This window comes from Manis pentadactyla, chromosome 5, assembly GCF_030020395.1.
Source record: "Manis pentadactyla isolate mManPen7 chromosome 5, mManPen7.hap1, whole genome shotgun sequence".
NCBI lineage: Eukaryota > Metazoa > Chordata > Mammalia > Pholidota > Manidae > Manis > Manis pentadactyla.
Genome location: NC_080023.1, coordinates 159,439,335 through 159,461,202, shown reverse-complemented (window position 1 = coordinate 159,461,202; position 21,868 = coordinate 159,439,335). Strand labels below are relative to the sequence as shown.

The window sequence follows — 21,868 nt, the reverse complement described above, 5'->3', positions numbered from 1 at the left end:
CTTCTGCCCCTACTCTAGGATATTAGGTTGCTAAATCGTCAATACACCCATCTGATGAAATTAGGCCCATGGGGCCACTAGAGTTAGTATCAGGAACAGTCCAGGATTGCACACTAAGCCCTTCTTTGGCACAAAGCGGAGAAACAAGGTCCTTGCCTAATTAGCTCAAGCTTTTTCTTCGGGAAAACACAAGCTAAAGCACATGAAAAGACCTGTCGTTTCTGGCAAGTTTCCTCATTCAAACTATAGAGATAGCAACATCAATATTCACATTGCTAAGGAAGATATGACCCTGACACTTGCTTGATGTTTAACTTTTAAGTGGATATTTTCTCTTTTACAGTTTGGATCACCTACTTCTTCCCCACCCCAACACTATTAAAAAAGCACTCAAGCAATCACCAAAGTTGTTTATATTTATTTAATGCTAATGACATTGATATCCTAAAGAGACAGACAACTAAGAAACAGTTTTTTCTAAAAATGATGTTGATCATAAAAGCCAGTGGTTTGAATCTCTAAAACAGAAGAGCACACAATTCTGAAAAAATGCAAAACACATCCTGAGTTAACCTGAGAACCCCAAACATTCTCTTTAAGAGATATCAATACTAAAATCGTGCAAAGAAACTGTACCCATAGTGTTCAAAACCATAAAACCAATACCTAGTTTATACAAGGCAAAAATAAAATAAAACAAAGTATGTAAAATAATGTTCAGTTTATAGAATTCATAGAAAACCAAGATGATCAAAAGTCAGGAGAAAGAAAGGCAATTAGGACAAGAGGCACTTTGTAAAGCAGGATGCTCGGGGAACGTCTGCTACGAGCCTAGATGAGACCAGCAGACTCTGAATGCTGAGCAGTCACTGAAAGGAGGGATAAAGTGTGATATCTCTAATAGCCACCAAGTTAACTGACGCTCTGGTAAAATTTCCAGAATCAAAACTGAGGTAGTTTTCAGTAAGGAATGTTCTCCTTGAGAGCATGCCCAGCATGTTGTTGAGCCGGGACCTGATACCAGCAAAGTGAAACTGCCGCTCTTTATTCAAGTTTCTAAATGAGTCTCTTAAGCACAGATCCAAGTGGGGGGTGCCCCAGTACGTGGGATGACCAGGAGCAACGAAGTCAGTGGCTCTGACAGAAGTCGGGGAGCTGATGGAGCTTGCCACGGAGCTTTGGGAGGACAGAGAGGAGGAAGACCTCAAACTGGAAGATCGCGACACCGACATCCTTGAGACTGGTGACCCTTCCTTAGACTGGCTTCCCTGGGGAAAGAGAACATCCTCGTCTGCGTCAGTCTGCGTGGTGGCCGACGTGGATTCAACCACGCACGTCTGGGACTCTGCTGCCTGGGTGGCGACTGCAGTCTGGGTCCCAGTACACGCTGTTGTGGTGCTTGTTTGTGTCTCTGCATCCCTCACACTTGCTGGCATCTCCTCTCCTGGCTCTGTCTGAGTGGCAGCATCGGTCACCTTTCCACTCTCCGGCTCATCCTTGGGGCTGCTGAAGCATTCTTCCTCACTGATGGTGGAGGACTCAGTCTCGCGGTGCCTGACCTCTGCCATGCCCTCGGCAGGTGCCTCGCACTCCAGCTCAGCCTTCCTGGGGGTGCTTGAGAGCCTGGCCAGCCGCAGTCGCAGCAGGTTGCCCAATGTGAGCTCCTTGGACAGTGGTTTCTGGTCAACTAGGTGGTCAAACTTGCTGCTGATCCTGAAGTTGGACAGGAGCTTGGAGCTGATGGGCTTTGATTGTGCGTATAGGATTCGGAACTCCAGATCAAAGTGTTCTACCACTTGTCCAGACAGAATGACCAAGTTACTGCTATTTAACTTGCCATCTGTCCATGTAAAACTTAAGGGGGAAAAACAAACAAACAGAAGCTGGTAAGGTTGAGCAATCTTAGTTTACTTACTGTCAATCTGAATAATAAAGTGCAGATATCTTGCTACCTAAGAGTCACAATTCTGGTGACAGCATACCCACCACTTAGTGTAAATTCAACTGGCCTTACATGGAACATAACATATGTATGTGTTAACATAAAAGGAAAAAGGCCAGTTGTTTAACCTACACATCCTCAGCCCCAGAGTTTCTAAAAACTAGAAAAGGTTTCTAAAATATTTAGGCCAGCACTCTCATTTTAGAAGTAAGCAAATCGTCCAGTAATGTCCCAGTAGGAGCTAGTGGCAGACCCTAGACCAGGCCCCAGCCCTTAAGCACGGTTAATGCAGTGTTCCTTGCTAATGCCTCCACTGCTGCCATTTTCACAAGGGAGACCATACTGTCATTCATAGGATGAAGCTATTGTTCAAAGCATGTTTAGAGCTGATTATGGCCATGTGCCCGTGCCTGTCCAGCACCCCATCTCCTTCCTCTGGTAACAGAACTCTGCCCACCCCAGCCAAGAAGCCTTTCATTTCTGCATCCTCTCACAACAGAGGTGCACATGTGATCCAGGCTGGCCAGAGTATCCTATCCTTGGATATGGGGATCTATCCAGAATTGGTGTGTGACCCAGTTAAGGCCAAGTAATTTTTCAAGGCCTGATACCAGTGCAGAAAGAAAGTCTCTCTTTAAGAGATAGCTACTAAAGGCCATGTAAAAAGCCTGAATCTTTGCCTTCAAATGAGAGCCTGACTGAGAATAAAGATTAGAGAAAAGCAGAAGCATGAGATAGTGTTCTGATAAACGGATCATAAAATACAGTATCTGTCTCTTGCAACCAAGAATCCTAGCTAATACAAATTTCACCTTGAGAATAGCCTTCAAAGCCTAAGAAAGATTCTTTTGAAAACCCTGCATGAGATCATATAAACAAGATGCCTATCCAAAACCTGGATTATGAAATGTCCTCAACAAATAGAAGCTACCGCCCCCTCCCACCTCCTGGTCCTCTTCCTCCTCAATGGTAGCATATTTCATTTGTAGGATAGTTTTCATATTTCATGTTTTAGAATAGCCAAAACCATTTGGAACTAAGTGATTAGTGTCAATAAATCCTACTTTGGGTGAAAATCTAGTTTCCTCCTGTCATTTATACATTTTTTATGAAAGGAAGTCTCAGGGAAGAGTGAATTTTGTTCAGAACAATGACGGTACTTTTTGAAAAGAGACATCAAGAGTTTCTTGATCTGAGTGCCTCATCTTCTACAAACCTTTGCATGTCCACCTTTACCTGGGCTGACACTCAGGGATTATGCTTCTTCAAAAATGAGTTTGTCTTTTTTAAACTCTAAAGACACACCCCATGTATACTATCATACAAACTAACACAGAGGTGGCAAAACATGCTACCATCAGAGCCACATAAGTAAAAATGGTCTATTTTAACTTCCGGAGATTAGTGTTAACCATTCATTATCTCCACCCTCTATTCAACCTCCCTGAACTCTACCTTAAGATGCCATTGATTAAGTAAGACTTCAGGGGTGGGGCCAGAAACATGGATCAGTAGGTTCCAGGCTAACATACTTCATCACAAGGCTAGGAGCAAGATGAAGGATTTATGTGTAAGGCGGCAGCTTTGGCTTTGCCCTTCACACTGGTGCCAATGCCTGTAACTGCCCTCACCTGCAAGCGAGCAGGGACAAGGAGGCTCAAAGTCCCCAAAGAACAGGATTTCCTGACACTGTTTACACCCAGTTTGTCCACTGCAGGCCTGGCCAACACTTGAATCTAGGACTCACTCACTCATTATGGAGTCTCAAGGAAAATTTCATATTCTGAACTTTAGTTTTGTGGTCCAGAGCAGGGGAGGTCACCCTACCCCGCCCACCTCCTACAGGAGGAGGCTTTAATTATTCTACATACACACGGATGCACACGTATCAGAATGCTTGGCCATCAAGGCTCCCATTGAGAGGAAAAAGAAGCTTATACCTCTCTATAGCGTGCTTATTCAAAATAGCTTAATAAGTAGACAGGTTAGAAGCTTACCTGTAGGCGCCTGTAGCGACTCGAATGCCATCAATCAATGTGAACTTTTCATGAACCTTCCCGACAATTTTAGTTCCTGACCTTGCATAGTAAGTATTTCCAGTAATGGTCCGAACTGTCATCAGCTATTGGTGGGGATATGGGAGAAAAAGAATCCAACAGTCCAGTGAGTGAATGATAAGAGGGCTTAGTTTATAATTCTAAATGAACTCACTGGGAAGTGAGTGGCTCACAGTCAACATTAAGTAACGACACATAGGCTACCCTCAGCACATGGTCCTTCAGACTTGAGTAATGCTACTTCACATTTAGTCCATCTTGTTGTATGCCTTTTTCTTATATTATTTTTGAGATCATTAGTTCATGTGTACATGTGCTCTAAAGAAGACTCACTTTTTGCGGATACTAACCAACAGAATCCAAGAAATGCTTCTGAAACAAAATGTGGGGGATAAAATCATCAAACACTCTGGTAATAAATAACATTTTAACAAAGGTTTAAAGAAACTAAACTGATATTGCTCCTACTCTTGTTTAATACTATCACTAATGAATATTGCCCATCCTCACTTACCCCCCCCCCATCATCCATATGTGTATGGAGAATGGGAACAGAGGACAAGCATTTGCTGACAACACAGGGCTTATGAGGCTGAAACACTCATCTCATGTGTGGTTTACTCAGCAATGTCACATCTCTTACAAGTATTTACCAAAAAGGTACTCTGATAATACACTGAGGCTACAGACTGTATATCAATGCACAATTATCCTTGTAAAATGACACATGTAAGTGTATGTACAATGGTACGCAAAATCCAAAGACAATATGCATTCTTTGGAGCAGATCAGTAGCCATGTATTTTTAGAAATCTTACACAATTCAGATAAAATGTTTAGGATTTTTGTTTGATTCTCTCATTCATTCCATGAAGAAAGCCCCTACACGTGCCAAGCCTTGAGACAGCAAAAATATAAGGCATGCATCTTACTATAAGACATGTTTCTTATCTTCAAGGACTAGGAGAAAGAAAAGTAACAAATGATCAAATAATTACAGCAAGACGTAGCATCATCCAGAGAAAGTAAATCTATGTCCACACAAAACCATAGCAACTTTATTCATAATAGTAAAAAACTAGGGACTATCCTAATGTCCTTCAGTGGGTGACTGGTAAAACAAACTGTGGTGCGGTCATACTATATGAACCTACTTAGCAATAAAAAGAAATCAACTACTAAAACACACAACCACTTGGAAGGATCATGAGGGCATTATGCCAAGTGAAAAAAGCCAGTCTCAAAAGGTCATACTATATGGTTCCATTTATATAACATTCTCTAAATGACAAATTACAGAGATGGGAAACAAACTAGGTTGCGAGGGTTAAAGATGGAGCGTGCACAAAGAGGGGAGTGGATGTGACTATAAAGCTGTAGCACAAGGGAGATCCTTGTGGTGATGGAATATTTCTGCATCCTGATGGTGATGGTGGCTACACATACATGTGATAAAATGCCACAGCACTACAGACACACATTGTACCAATGTCAATTTCCAGGTTTTGATATGGTACCATAAGTTATATAAGAGGAAAGCATAGGGGAAAACTGGGTGAAGGATACATAGAAACCTGTATGTACTATCTTTGCAACTTCCATAAATCTATAGTTATTTCAAAATAAAAAGAGAAAACTATGGCACACAAATGTGTGACTTAACATCACTTCTGCGGTATTCTTACCAAAATTTGTAATCTGATTTTAACCATGAGGAAACATCAGCCAAACCCAGAGTCTACAGAAAACTGGCTAATAATCTTCAAAAGCATCAAGACCCTACAAGACAGACAGAGGAACATTTCTAGATGAGAGGAAGCAAAGGGGACATGACAACCAAGTGCAAGGTATGGTCCTGGATGGGATCCAGGATAAGAAATGTATGTTTATATATAAGAAAAAGGGTATTTGGGGAATGATTAGTGAACTGTATAATGCCTGTAGATTAGAGTATGAAGTTTATTCCCAATTTTGAAATTTGTACTGAGATTTGTAAGATGTTAACATTTAGGGAATTTGGGAAGAGAGTATTCAGGAATTCCTTCTCTTATTTTTGTAACTCCTTTGTAAATCAAATTATTTGACAATTGAATGAAAATTTTTAAGAATAGTAACTTCCATAGAGGTACACATGGAGCTGACAGAGGAGGGCTCCCTGGAGGAGGTAATGATTCCTGAGCCAAGCTTCAAAGGATCAACATATAATAACAAGCATCACAAAAAATCACTATAGGCAGGTAGGCACAGTTTCTGCATCTTTCCCTTTGTTGCTTATCTGAATGTTGTGCAGGCCTCTGTGATTGTGGCCAAAGCACTTTTGAGGGCCCACACACAAATGTGTGACCAAGTTCCTACAAATAGGACATCCAATGCTCTGAACCAGCCACGGGGCCAGAGCATGGCGGGAGACATCACCCCCACTGGGTGAGGTGCAGACCCACCAGCACAGACACACCCTGGAGAGAGGAGCGCCAGGCAAGATGGTGCTTCCCTAGGAAGAAGTTAAGACACTGAAACTTGGTGAGGCCAAAGTACAGACCTCCTTTCAAGCCCTCTGAGAGGATCTAGACACCCATGAAGGCAGCGACCTAAAGAACCAGAGTCAACAAACATCCCTAGATTTCTGCAAGGAGGTGACTCAAAGACAGTCTCTTGTTGTGGCCAAAATGATTCTGTGATATCCCGGCTGCTAACTCACAGCCTTAATTACAGAAAGAGAGCCTTGAAACTAAACAATCTTCAAAAACCTTGAACACATTCAATTTTTTCACCTGGCTCTATACATAAGAATTGTCATGGACTAAATATTTGCCTAGATGATAATGTGCTTTTTGTTATACTCCATAAATGAGGGAAATCATTTGGCACTTGTCTTTCTCTGTCTGACTTATTTCACTGAGCATTATACCCTCTAGCTCCATCCATGTTGTTGCAAATGGTAGGATTTGTTTCTTTCTTATGGCTGAATAGTATTCCATTGTGTATATGTACCACATCTTCTTTATCCATTCATCTAATGATGGACACTTAGGTTGTTTCCATATCTTGGCTATTGTAAATAGTGCTGCGATAAACATAGGGGTGCCTATGTTTGTTTTGTTTGGGTAAACTCCTAGAAGTGGAATTCCGGGGTCAAATTGTATTTCTAATTTTAGGTTTTTTAGGAACCTCCATATTGCTTTCCACAATGGCTGAACTAGTTTACATTCCCACCAGCAGTGTAGGAAGGTTCCTCTTTCTCCACATCCTCACCAGCAACTGTTGTTCCTAATCTTTTCTGTGTTGGCCATCCTAACTGGTGTGAGGTGATACCTCACTATGGTTTTAATTTGCACTTCCCTGATAATTAGTGATGTGGAGCGTCTTTTCATGTGCCTGTTAGCCATGTGAATTTCTTCTTTGGAGAAGTGTCTGTTCATATTCTCCATCCATTTTTTAATTGGGCTATTTGCTTTTTGGGTGTTGAGGCATGTGAGTTCTTTATATATTTTGGATGCTAACACCTTGTTGGATATGTCATTTACAAATATATTCCCCCATACTGTAGGATGCCTTTTTGTTCTACTGATGGTGTCCTTTGCTGTACAGAAGCTTTTTAGTTTAATGTAGTCCCATTTGTTCATTTTTGTTTTTGTTTCCCTTGCCCAAAGGAGATGCATTCAGGAAAAAGTTGCTCGTGTTTATATTCAAGAGATTTTTGCCTATGTTTTCTTCTAAGAGTTTTATGGTTTCATGACTTACATTCAGGTCTTTGATCCATTTCGAATTTACTTTTGTGTATGGGGTTAGACAATAATCCAGTTTCATTCACATGCATGTAGCTGTCCAGTTTTGCCAGCACCAGCTGTTGAAGAGGCTGTCATTTCCCCATTGTATGTCCATGGCTCCTTTATCATATATTAATTGACCATATATGCTTGGGTTTATATCTGGGCTCTCTAGTCTGTTCCATTGATCTATGGGTCTGTTCTTGTGCCAGTACCAAACTGTCTTGATTACTGTGGCTTTGTAGTAGAGCTTGAAGTCTGGGAGAATAATCCCCACCAGATCTCATTTTTTTTAACCGACTGTTAGTTCACGTGGCTGGCTGGTTTCATTCTGTCTCCAAGCTCCAGTCCTTCCACCATCATGAATTTGCTCTTTAGCACTAGTGACAAGTTAGTAGCTCCCTAACTAAACCCAATCCTCAGTTTCCTTTTTAGGGCAAACCACCAATAAGAACTCTGTGAAAGAAGTTCAATAGCAAAATTGTGTAAACCAAATTGCTTGATAATAACCAGGCAGTAAATTTATGTCCCCCATGCAAATAACTTACAGCACCAAAGCCCAAATGCTTCACTCTAGTCCCTAGGACAGTGAGTGGGTCAGAGTAGGTGCTCACATAGGTGATGTTTGATTAAGTTCAAAAGGTCACAGGTAAAGTTGCTTAAGTTAAAAAAAATGAAATGATGTAATAAATACAACTGTTTTTCTTGCCTCTTCCCACTAAAGAGAACAAGCTAGCTAAGTTATGAAACCTTACATTTAAATACTTAAGCTCAAGTTACTTTCATGCTCAGAGCGAAGGACATAAAAAGTCTAATTTTATAATAATGAGACATGAGAGGCAGCATGTGGCAGTGATTAAGAACACCAGGGTGGAGGCAGGCGGGCAGACAGATGGGGAGTCAATCCCCAGTCCCACCACTTCCTAGCTGGAGACACTGGGCTCCCTGTTGTCACCACTTCCTGATCTGAAACACAGGTAGGCCACTCACCTGACAGGGCTGCTGTGAGGATTAAGGATATCATCTGTCTACAGCCTACAACAGTACCAAGGACCGAGCAGGAGCTCCATAAATGGCAGTCATTATGGTTAAAATTGGAGCCTACTGGTGCTACTGTTAAAAGCAGCAGCTTCCAAAGCAGCCGTTCCCTGTCAGGCAAGTTCCCTATTAGGAGGCAGCACGATATGAGGGAGAGGCCCAAGTCTGAATCCTGACTCTGTCATTTCCTTTCTGTGAGACTTGAGGCAAATGACTTTGCTCACAGCCTCAGTTCCCTCCTCTGGTCATGGGGATGCCACCAGCCACCACCATGGAACTCACAGATGCTCAAGCATTACTGGCTGCTTGTGGTGAAACTAGAAAGAGTGCATCACAAACCTTTTCCTGCTCAGGATGAACTTTTAGATCCATGCACATATCCAGAAACTGAGAGAGCACAGCCTGGTCCAGAAGGATGTATACAGCAACTCCCTGCTGCTGACTTATTTCCTGCAGGTCTCTGAAGATGTCGATGTCTGTGAAAACATCCATCACCACCGCAATCACCTGCAACGGGACGCAGAGGAAGAGCAAGCCGTCAGCCCACGAGACCGCCACCACACAGCTGGGCATCCGGGCTCCGGAGCCATCCCAGAGCTGGGAGAGGTGCCCCCTACCATGTCCTTCCTTCTCCCGCAGTATGGCCACCCCACTGCCACCACCACGGACTCTCCCATCTTCAAAGATGCTCAGGCTGCTAGGGCCTAAAAATCTCAACGTGGCCCAGCTAACCCTCCCAGCCTCTCTTCCACACTCTTCTTGGGCCAATCCTTTCTCCTCCCTGACACACGGCTCCATTCCTCCCTTCTACTCACTTTGCCACACTCAGCATAGACTGCAGTTAAGAGCTGCCTCAGCCAAGAGGCCTTGGGCAAATTATAGACATTTCATATGTCTGTTTCCTTGGCCTGCAAAATAGGTCTGTGGTAAGAACTAAATGACTGTGTTACATGAAGTACAAGGCACAAAAGATCCCTTAAGTACCTGTTCATTGGCTCACTTTACATGCAGTTTGAGCCTTCCAGACAGTTCAACACTAGGAGACATCTGCCAGCTCCCAGCTTTCCTTGCTACAGAGAGGCCGCTCCAGCCACAAAGCCTCTAATCACACCCTTTGCAGGTTTAAAACCATGGCCCTCAGATAATTCCTGGCAGGGCTGCAGGGATGTTAAAACATCCAGTCTTAGCACAAGTCCCTATAAACTGAGTCAGAGCATGGGTATTACCTAAGCAAACTGCTCCCTGAAGCCAAGGTGGGAGCTCTTTGCAGTCCGAAGCTTAAAGGTATCATTCTCCTCCTAACCTCAACAGTACAAACATGTCTCTTAGAATCACATTGACTCTTTTTCTGAATGTTAAGGTAATTTATTTACAAGTCTCACTTCTTCCATGGGAGCAGAGGCCCTAGAACAGGACTGACTTACCTCTGGCCCCAGAGGACTCAGGAAGGTACCTGACAGTCATTTATAATATAATTATCCCTTACATATTTGGGTGTTAAAGAAGAAATGCAGAGACAAAGAGGCAAATTTGCTGTCTTTAATCTCCAACACCCCAGAGTGTCGTCTACCAGGATGAGGGACCTTAAAATGCCAGCTCCCCGGAAGTCATTGCTGTGAGGGAGTCTGGGAGACCAATTTCTCTGGCTGCCTTTCCCCTCCCTTCCCCATGCTGATGAAGCCCCAACTGTGAGCAACTCTTGCTAAAGGGTATGGCTAAAACCCGCTGGACAGTGATTTAAAAAAACAAGTGTCCCGCAGGGAAGGCAGTACAGCACAGAGAAGACAAGTAGTGACTCTATAGCATCTTACTACGCTGATGGACAGTGACTGCAGTGGGGTGCGGGGGGACTTGATAACATGGGTGAATGTTGAAACCACAATGTTCCTCGTGTGAAACCTTCGTAAGATTGTATATCAATGAAACCTTAATTTTAAAAAAAAGTATTCTGTTTGATTTGGTGGCATCTTCAGCAGTTTATATCCTCTAATACGTTTTTTTTATACATCCTATTTGGAGTTGTACCTGTCCCATTAATTCAGGTCACAGAGCATAGTGGTTAAAAGGCTGAAAGGCCTGGGCACAGATCCCAGCTCAGGAGCTTACTAGCTATGTGACCCTGGGCAAACTGCTTAATCTCTCTAAGCCTCAGTTTCCTCCTCTGGAAGATATGGATAACAACAGTATCTATGTCAAAGGGCTGTTGTGACGATTCAATGAGACAAAGGCTGAAAAGGGCTTAAGTCAGGCATGAAACAGGTGTTCAATTATGCAGCCAGCACCTCCCTAGATCTACTACAGGCTGAACCCCCTAAGTGGCCGACAGATGGCTATAAAGAATCTGACACACGCCTGACTTATCCACAGGGGAGGCCATGGGGTGTAGGGAAGTAAAATGATACCACCTGTAGAAGGCAGTTAAGTTGGAGGAATACTTCAGGGGAAAAGGGAGCTTCCCCCTGCAGCAGTAGACACACTATAGGCAGGCAGATACCTGCCAAGAGCACAGAAGGATTCGTGGAGATGGCATTTGACCCAAACCACAAACAGGCCAAGACCAGGACATGGGGAAGGGAAGGCGAGGGCATTCTGGCAGGAAGCCATGTGACTGAGGAAGCAGCAGAACGATGGGGAGGTACACAGCAGGCACTGACATATAGTTCTAGGTTCAGCAAAAGCTTAGGAGGACTAAAGACTGAAAGAGGAAAAATCAGTGATAGAGGTTTCACAATGGGCCAGGCAGGGAGCAAGAAGGGTTGCAGAAGAGGGAAAGGGGCCTGTGGGAGAGCCAAGCAATGGACTACATGGGCTCAGGGAGGCAAAAAGAGGGGAGGAGAGTGGGAAGAGGTGAGGCAGATTCAGGCCACCACAAACAGGAAACAAGAACCGGCTTGAGAGGGAGGGGCTTAGAAACTGATTTTGAATGGCAATAAAACCTTCATAAAGCGGTTTCAAATGCACAGTCTAAGAATGAGTGGAGCTCACAGAGAAGGCTAGAGGAAAACAAATCTAGAGTCAATCCCTGTCCTCAAGAAATCCAGTCCCATGATGGGGACAGGAGACAAGCCGGGGAAACATGATGTGATGGGGCCGATGGGCGCATACCCAGGGGCCACAGGAACAGAGACCAGGAACCCAGCCCAGCTGGAAAGGGTTGCAGGGTTGCTGGAGGCAAGGCCCCCAGTATAAGGTGTCCGCCAAACTGAATTTTGATTCACCATTGTCCAAACAACACCTCTGGTAGGTAACGAGTAAGTATGTTATCTGCTATTAGTTTTATTATTCGCTATGAAGTTTTAAAGCTTCAACCTTTCCTGTATGTGTTGAAAATAACTGGATTTACAAGGCTGGTCCCTAACACCCACAGGCTGTTTAGAGGGTGGATAAAGGTGCTTCTTCCCAACTCCCCTGTCCCCAACGGCCCTTCCTCTCTCACAACAGCAGCACTCTAAAGAGACTTCTGGAGAAGGGGCAATCACAGGAAGGCCTTCCTTCCTTCCAGACTCCATCCCCGCTCCTCTATACTCTCCCCCTCAGCTCCCTCCAGCCCCCATGCCCTGCCTGATGGAATAAGACCTTGGTCTTCTCAAATCTCTGAAGGGACGGTTGCTTTCCTGAAATGAGCAATGACCTGGACTCATTCACTAGCCAGCTGAGTGCCCACTTTCCAAGGCCAGACACATCTCCTAGGAGCTGGTGTTCATGCTGCAGGCTGCTGGGCCCTAGAAATACACCTGGACTGGAAAATGGTCATTGCTCCCACTCCCTGAGGTATAATGTAGGTTGGACAAAGGAGAGATACGTCAGCAAGGTGGGCATCCCACGCCCATCAGTGCACAGTCACTGCAGGCACTGCCTTGTCCCAGCCTGTGCTGCACAGAGCCTGCCCACTCTTAGGGCTGGAAAGCTCAGCAAGTGGTGACTTGTGAGATCTATTCCATGGTCAGGCAGTGCAAATTGGTCACAACATGATACCTAAGGAGGAAATAGCTGTCAGAAGCCTGGATGGCTGTCTGCCGCTGGGTACCCCACATTGTTGCTACACTTCTCCAGCCACATCTAGAGTAGCCACACCCATGTCAAATCCCACGTCTGCATCACAGGTGACAAAACCTCAAGCCTTACCCACCTTAGTCACTCCAACTATCCAGGTGATTTGTACCAAAATATCCGGTGATCCATGTAGTCACAGAGTAGCAAGCCCTGTGGTATTCGCTGTCTTTGGGGAGACCACAGACCCTGGGTACATTACTTTTCCCATAGAACTGGAAACTTTCCCAGTTGCCTTCTTGCACAAAAACTCTAAAGAGATATTAGAGATTTCAAAACCCCATTGTTATCTCCAATTGACTGATGAGAAAAATAAAGCTTGGAGAGGTTAGGTAACTAGTTCAAAATGAAAACAAATAAATGCAGAAGCTGTAAGTGTAACCCAAGTCTGGGCAACTAAAGAGCTACCTATGAAGAAAGGGTTAAATATCATTCTAAACAAGTCAAACTGTTCAGTCTTCACATGACTGAGAGCTTGGAATAATCCTCAGAGGATCAGTAGAGCATTCCATAAAGCACCGAGGCTCCAGCCCACCAGAGGAAGACTACTAACAGTATGGAATAACTCGCAGAACAAACGTTAAGGACACTCAGGACGCTCTAGGACACCAGGCACCCTGTCTCTGCAGGTGGTACTGCCCACTAGCTCAGAACTAAATCAGGAAACCCTGGAAGCACAGATATTATGTGAACAGGCTTTAGAGTCACACCTGGACATACAGATCCTGGTTCCTCCACTTTGAAGCACCACGTACCCTCTGGCAAGTTCTGCTAACCTCTGTACCATGCAAACATTACTGTCTTGTAATGTTTGTAGTACATTCAGTCAGGAAAAAACACCTGACAGTTCCCGGCATATGGAAAGCCCTCAAGTGGCAGCTAGTCATAGTCTTAGTCCCAATCCGGCCACTCTACCTGGGCAAGCCATGCTACTTGAGCTCAGTTCCTCACGCAAGGCCGCTTCTAGCGCTGAAGAGTCTGAATCACGCGCCCCCGATGGGCTGCTCTGGACACTGACCCAGCAGCACACCAACAGCCCAAGGGGCCCCTCCAGTCAGTCACTGCAGTTCTCATTCCAGCCCTTCCTCGCTGTGCCGCAGGAAGTTCACGTCAATCACCCCTTCCCACCCAGTCATAAAGCAAGGACACATGTGCAGCATGCTTGGAATTCTGCCAAAGGCTCAGGCACATGCACAGATGTATCAGCCTGTCCAGCGGCCGACACCACCTATCTGTTGAACTCATGTTGACGACCTGACACCCAACCCCCAATTCCTTCAATTCCCCAGAGATCTTGCCACTTATTCTTCTGAAGACTCTCTACTTTAAAAGGCAAAAGGCAGGGGCCATCAGGTGAGAAACTGGGGATCAACAGAGGTGAGGCTTAGAACCTCACCCCGTTTTGAGAAAAATCTTCTGCATCCATGGATGTTTTGTTGCCCTTGTCTAGCTTGGATAAATACTTATTCTATAGGCACAGACCTGATCATCGACATTTGCCCTCTTACAGCACTAAATTATGTTTTCTACCTTTATCTTGCATCTACCTACCACTTCAGCATTTTATTAAAAATAAAAATAATAATAATAATGAGGGAGAAATGTGGGATTCACATATAAATCAAGTATAAAAATCAAATGAATCATATCTGACTTGATTGTTTATAGTTCATGATGCGTGATCAAAACCAAACATTTCTGTGATATGACTGCCCTTGCACTGTTCACCATGTAAGAACTTATTCACTATGTAAGAACTTGTTCACCATGTAAGAACTTGTTCGTTATGCTTCAGAAGACTGGAGACTGTTGAGAATTAGGCTCGGGGTTGATTAATGATTGTGCATTGAGTCCCCTATAAAGAATTTTATTGATGTTAACAACCATTTGATCAATAAATATGAGAGATGCCCTCTCAAAAAAAAAAAAAAAATTTTTCTAACTGAAAAAAAAAAAAGGCAAAAGGTCTATTTTCTCCCCATTTATTACATGTTATAATAGAACAGAAATGATTTCCTTGAAATTCCTGTAAAAATCTTTAAATAACTATCTTGGTACCATCTTCAGGGTTTAAAAACAAAAGGAATGTACATTTCCACCGTGAAACCTACGTGTTGTTCTCTCTAGGTTTCCTAGGCTGTTATTATACAATGAGCAAAGTAAGGGTCAGAGTCAAGTGCTGTGGAGCAGCCGGCTGCCCTGCTGCAGACGGGGGTCAGAGTGCCTCTCCAGGAAGGCTGGGCAGGGGAGAGCCCGTTTTCCACCGGCCACAGTGCTGGGGGCTGACCACACACAACTGCATCTCCTCTGTCCTAGCATGAAATACACAGGCTGCTGGGAGAGAAAAGCATTAAGAGGTTTTTAGAGGGAAGGGGTTATCATTCTGAGTTATTTTTATTTTATAGTTATGTAAAACTTGCCTGGCTCCAAAATCCAATCTACAAAACAAGGTACATTCAGAGACAACTACCTTCCATCCTTGTTCCTTCCCTCCTTTCTCTTCCTCTCTCTCCATTAAGATAATTTCAATTAATTTTTGATTTAATTCTTCCATTTTTTAAAACATACATAAGTATGTATATTATATATATATACTTGTGTGTATATGTGTTCATATCCACCCTGTAGATAAAAGGTAGATACACATTATTCTTAGTGCTATTCAGCAGAACCTTCTGAGACGATGGAAATGTTCTTTTCTGTATCTGTGCTGTCCAACATGCTTGCCATTGGCCACAAGTGGTGACTGAATGCTTGAAATATGGTTAGCATGGGGGGGAAATAATTATATTTCATTTTAATTCACACAAACAAATAGCCACATATGGCTAATGGCTATTGCATTGGTCATTACGATAATTCTAGACATTTCATTTAAAACAAAGCCAGTCATCATTCCTTTTTTAGGGCTACAGGGCACCCCATTGTGTAGACAGGTCAGTTTCCAAGGTCCTCTATGGAGGGACATTTGAGCTCTTCTGGTCTTTGGCTATAAACAGTGCTGCAATCAATAGCCTGTTGTATATTTTTGATAGTGTATCGTTGGAACAGATACACAGACTTGGAATTGTTAAGTTAATGAGTAAATACTACTAAAATTTCACTGGATATTGCCAAATTCCCCTCCAGAAGTTATATCATTTTAAAAATTATATAAAAAGCCAGCATACTCACAGCTTTTTCTTCCTTAGAGAACTTAATCCTATATCCATAAAAGAATCAGAGAATAATCCTGCAGCCACTCTACTGTCTGATGGAGAGTAGGTGAAAAGAATGAAGAGATGAAAAGGCAGACAAAGTAGAATGGTAGTTGCCAGGGGCTGGGAGGGGGAGGGAATGGGGAGTTAGTGTTCAGTGGGTACAGAATTTCAGTTTGTAAGATGAAAAAGTTCTGGAGATGGTGGTGACCATTGCATAATGTGAATATACTTAATGCCACTGAGTGCACACTTGAAAATGGTTAAAATGCTGAATTTTGTGGTGTATATTTTACCACAATTTTAAAAAAATGAAATGAAATAGCTAACAATTGCAAAGTCTTTAACCTGCACACACACCACACAAAATCTAAAGGAAGGGATAAAAGCAGCCACACTTAGTCTAGTAGGGAGCTTCCTAAAATTATGCGCCAGTCAGACTTTCTAGGCCAAAGGTTCTCAATCAGGGCAATTTTGACCCCCTGCCCTCCCAATATTTGGCTATTTTTTAAAAACTGTGGTAAAATACCTAACATAAATTTGCTATCTTAATGATTTGTATTACTCAGTGGCACTAATTTTGTTCACAATATTGTATAGTCATCACCATTCTGTTGCCAAACTTTTTCAGCACCCCAAACAGAAACTCTGTGACCATTAAGGAATAACTCCCTATTCCCACCTTGGGAGACATTTTTGACTGTCATGGCTCTTGGAGATGGGGGTGCTTCTGGCATCTAGTCAGTGGGGAGGCCAGGGACACTGCTCTGGGGTGATGGGGCATCCAGAACAGGAACCCATCACATTGCATGGATTCTACTGTAACCCAGAGAGAGCTGAGCATGATCAGGAGGCCCTTAACTCAGATACATCCACATCCACACAGGGGCCTCAGACAGATTTCTCAGCTGAGACACTGGCAGGACTCTGTGTCAATGCAATGATCGCTTCTACTAATGCTCAGGTTATCAGAAGGATGCCCAAGGGTGAGGTAGTAGCAAAACTGCCTCTTTGGAACAAAAGCACATAGGGAATACGCATGGCTCTTAGGAGTGCAGAACCTCCTGGTAGGGTGAGCTTTGCCTATCAATCGCCTATTCAGAACCAGGAATACCTCAAGAATCAGAGCAGAAGCACATGGCCTAATGTGGGCACCCAGCATTTCCAGGCAAGAATTCCACTCACGCCTGATTTAGGGGGGCAGAGCCCAACCACACACTGATTCACGCAGCAACAGAGGCAAAGAACTGAATGATTCATCAAGTACAGTAATATGGGGAAAGAGTCTGGAGTAGGTATGTAAGGGAAAATTCCCACATAATTCAAAATTATCCTAAAAATTCCTTAGGAAGCAACAGTTTTAATTTTAGAGTAGTTATTTTGGACCATACTTTCTGAAAATAGTTAATTAGGAAGGATAAGACAGTCTACTGAGACCAAAGCAGACAGTATTTTCTTCAGCTTTGGGGAAGCTTGACTGAGCACCAGGTTGTATTCAGAAACTATGCTGTACATAAATTATGCTTTTTAAACGTGACACCTCTCACGGCAGAATGCCACACTTTGAAAGGCGCCCAGACACTGAGCCAATGGAGGAAACGGCAGATTCACAGCCCCAGCCACACCTACTCTGGGACAAATACTCACTGATTGGAAAGACAGGCAGAAACAGCTGACCTGTTTTCCTGTTTTGTGATCGTCCTTCCTACTGATCGCCTCCCCACGCAATGCACGCAGCTGAAAGAGCAAACGTACTGCGGTGAGTGTCCGCAGCGTCCGCTGAACTCCTGCTCTGTGCCAGACGGATGCCCTGCAAGAGTATGCGGCTCACAGAGCAGTCCTGCTGAGGATGAGACCTATCCCAGAACGGTTCGTTCAGGCTGCCGAGCCAGGATTGGATGCCCCCTTTACCAAGTGACCCTGGCTTCTTCTGCCTGACCTGACACTGGTCTTCTTCCTGGGAAGCGCAGCTCCAGTACTGTCATTGTCATTTTCCTGTTAATAGGATGTGCAACATGGAAGTAAAAAGTCCAAATCTTAAGAAACTGTTAAAAACCTTCAGCCTGTTGAAAACTACCCAAGCGCCCGGGAGACCACGCAGAGCAGTGAGTAAGAGCTTGGTGTCAGGAGCTGGGCAAACCTGGGCTCGAGCCCAGCTCTGCCCCACGCTAACTACGTGATCTGAGGCAAGTTACTTAACCTCTCTGAAGTGCTTAACCACTGAAAGTGCTCGATTATACCAAGTGCATCAGCCACCTGGACACAGATGTCGAAGGACTTCTCATCTCATCCTGAACTTGCCTGAGACCTGCATCTTCATGGTCCTTACTGTCACAGGTACTGAACTTCAAAGCATGTGGCTAGTGACACTGCCCCTCCTGTGTACAGAAGGCACACCTCACTACACCAGCAGCACTGGACCAGTCACCAGATTAGCTCTCTGTCACGTGTCTCCCTCACAAGGCCCCCTCCACCTGAGCACAGACACAGCTCCTGGTCTCCGTTAAGAGATGCTGTGCCTCATTTTGTGTCTCGGGTCTCTGTCCTTCCAGAGCTGTGTGACCTCGGGGCAGCTTAACTTCTCTATGCCTCCATTCCGTCACTGGCACAATGGCAAGAACTGCACCTACCTTGGGATTACTGGGAACAGTGCTTAGCTGAGAAAGCATGACTATGATCGTTTAAATAAAAGAGATGGTCTCTGAAAATCAAGTTTAGCATGTCTCAAATCCAACTAATCTCCCATTCCTACCTCTGGTCTTTTTCTCCCTCTTATTATCTAGTTTGATAGCATCACTGCCCACACAAGCTGAACAACCACTATCTTCTTCAACTCTTCCTAACCTTCTTCTCCTTGGCACTCCTGCTCCTGCTCCCTCCCTCATTACCCCTCCAGGCCATCTAATGACCAAGTCCTGTCAGTTCTACAGAAAACTCCCTGCCCAACCCACCCAGCCAACACTGCCTTAGCACAGACCCTCTTCTCATACGTCATATGAAGCCTCCTCCCTACGACCCTCCTCCCTACGACCATCCCAGACACCAGTCTCAGCCCTCTCTAACGCATCTCCTGCACGCTCCCACCAGAATTACAGCTCGGGAACACCAGTCTGATCATGCTCTTCTTCTTCAGTGGTTCCCCATTGCTAATGTGCAAAGCCTGGGCTCCTCTCCTCTCCGGCCTCCTCTCACCACTAACCCTCACACACTCTCTGCTCCAGCTGTGAGAAACGCGGCTGCCTCCAAACACGCCAGTCCCTTCCACACTTCTGGGCCAGTCCCTATCCTCTGGCCCAGCAAGCCTCCCATCCTCCTGGACACAGCTCCAAGGTCACCATCACTCTTGAGGCTTTCTTTCTTCAGCCCTTGCCCCAACTCTCTGTAGCAACCTCCTCACACTTCCCACCAGCAGACTGTCAACTCTCAATTGCAAGCAAGGATCACGCCCTGCAGCTGTGGCCCAGCCCTGAGCACAGTGTCTGATACACAGGAGGCACTGAATAAACAAGCAATCTGGCATATGGCAGAGATGCTCAAAATACTCATGGGGTTTAATTAAAAGTAATGTACTACTTTTCTCAGCTAAAATGGCCCGGGTTCCAAAAACAGAATCTTGAAGACAATGAGTGTGTATGTAGTTGGACTAGGGCACAGAACAGAGCAAGCAGAAAGTTCTACCCAGGCTTGCCAGTATTGCAGAATGCTCCCAGGACAAAGAGTGTCTCAGCGCCAGCACTGAGCTGATAGTTTCCCTCTGGCCTTAGCTCCAGTGCCCCTCCACTACCACTAGAAATTGGAACTGGGCAAGAGGCTAAGGCAATCCCTCCTCTTTCGTGTAGACACTTTCATTACTTCTCTCAAGTTCCATCTTCCCAAATTCTCTCCCTGCACATGAGCTTTGGGAATGCACACCTATGCCACAATCATGCCCATTCCCATCTTTGTGATCTTCTCACTGAACCCACAAATGTCTGCTGCATCAGAAGGACTAGCAGCACACCTGGGAACACTGCAGGGCTGATACCAGCCTACCTGGAGCCCACCTCTTCCCACTGCAACCCCACCAACAGGAAAAGAACAGCAGCACCAGGAACACTGACTGGAGTCAGGGCTTGTTCCTGGACTTGTTTATTTCAACGAGACTCATGCTGTAACCCAGTCAGATACACTCAGGTACCAGCCCTACTGAGTCTTACCATGGCCTGGGGCTTTACCTGCCATGTCTCTAACCCAAGGCAAACAACACATGAAGCTGGGCACTACCAGTCAGCAAGCAAAGTGACAGGGACTAGGGCTCTCGACTAAGGTGTCTGGGGCCACACCCTACATGCCCCACCCACCTTGTGTGTTGCATTCTTCCTCTCAGACCCCTAGGTCCCCAACACTCTGCTGAAGTCTCATCTTGGCTGGCAGGGAGACAAGACCTCCCACCGTACCCCAATACGCCACACGAAGAATCAGAGGGAGATCGAATGCAGGTAGGGGAATCTGCATGTTAGGAGGCCACTGCTAACTGAAACAGCCTCAGCCTGCAGAGAAGCAAACCCCCTGCCCCATTTATTCCCAGAAGAAGCAATTTCGTCTCTTTTATGGCAGGAGGCAAAGGGCAGGGTTCTGTTGGCCCGTGGTATGTATTTGCTTTCTACAACATAAGACACGTGGAGGTGACTAGCAATAATAGATTCCCAATGCCCCACAGTTGCTCTAGGGACAATCTTTCTGGAACTTTTCCTTAGGTAATGAACTTCTTAGATAATGCATCTAATAGGTCCCTGAAAGTGGGAGCTAGTGTTGGCTGACAGCCAGGAAAATTGCCAATCTGGTTTAGTTTTAACTGAAATTGGTAACTGCAAGTATTTCTGACCCTCTCACTCAGGGGATGTGAATATTAGGAGTTGGACCTCAGACGCAATTCGCATCCGTGGGGGCTGATGCTTCTCCCAACCTCCCCTGACACAAAGAGCCGCCGGGGGGATCAGTGATGCACAGGAGACATGCAGAATGGAGCGGAGTGGACCCCGGAGCCACCCAACCCGAGGTCTCAGCAGGTCTGTTTCCCATTCTTGAAGAGGTCTCCTGTCCCACTGGGGACACAGGCGACCCAAGGGTCTGGGCCGCTCACCTCTCGCGCCGAGCGAAGCTGCTGGCGCAGCGCATCCTTGCAACCATAGGGGCCGCCAGCGCCGACGCCACTGGGCTGGAAGTGCGCCTCCACGCGCGTAGCACCGCGGTAGGCGCCTTTGTAGAAGGAGGGCCAGCCGAGCTCCAGCAACGGCGGCTCCAGGTCCGACTGCTCGGGGAAGTAGGTGCCGGACGAGCAGTCGTGCGACGAGCCAAAGGAGTCCTCGGTCCCCGCCGCCACGCCTTCCTGGCCGGGCCGCTCGGCCGCGCGCAGGATGGTGTGCACCTCGTCCGAGTTCAGGAAGCGGCCCAGGCGCTCGCGTCGCAGGAACGCTGCCAAGGCGTCGGGGCCGCCCGCCACCAGCTCCTCGAGAGCCAGGCGCCGCGCCTCGCTGTACAGCTCGGCCGGGTTGGGCGGCCCGCATGGGGACAGGCAGGCGGCGAGCAGTTCGTCTAGGCCCTCGGAGCACAGAGCCATGGTGGCACCCCGACCTGACCGGCTCGGGCGAGTGCGGGCGTGCAGATCGCTTTATAGGCACCTTTGAATGTAACCGGCTCGCGCCGTAGCCCTCCCATTGGCTGCCACCCTAACGGCGAAGTCCGGATGCTGCGCACGCCGCTGTGGCCCCGCCCCCTGAGTGCTATTGGCTGGCCCGCTGCCCGGCCCCGCCCTGCATCTCCGCATTGGCTGCAGGA

General features: G+C 45.7%; 1 protein-coding gene across 1 annotated transcript; it reads right to left on the bottom strand.

Moving 5' to 3' along the window:
* Positions 1–403: 403 nt before the first annotated feature.
* FAM83D (family with sequence similarity 83 member D) lies at positions 404–21,697 on the bottom strand. The gene is made up of 4 exons (XM_036902288.2): positions 21,174–21,697; positions 9,144–9,311; positions 3,940–4,064; positions 404–1,854 (listed from the first exon to the last, which is right to left on the bottom strand). Exons 1-4 carry the CDS (start codon positions 21,648–21,650, stop codon positions 867–869), a joined length of 1,758 nt encoding a protein of 585 aa, XP_036758183.2. The 5' UTR covers positions 21,651–21,697; the 3' UTR covers positions 404–866.
* Positions 21,698–21,868: the final 171 nt, after the last annotated feature.

Coding starts and splice junctions, on each gene's coding strand:
- FAM83D (XM_036902288.2), bottom strand. CDS start 21,650: ATGGCTCTGTGCTCCGAGGGCCTAGACGAACTGCTCGCCGCCTGCCTG. Junction 9,312..21,173: donor AGCTTCGCTCGGCGCGAGAG/GTGAGCGGCCCA, acceptor GTCCCGTTGCAG/GTGATTGCGGTGGTGATGGA. Junction 4,065..9,143: donor TTCATCCTGAGCAGGAAAAG/GTTTGTGATGCA, acceptor CCCCACCAATAG/CTGATGACAGTTCGGACCAT.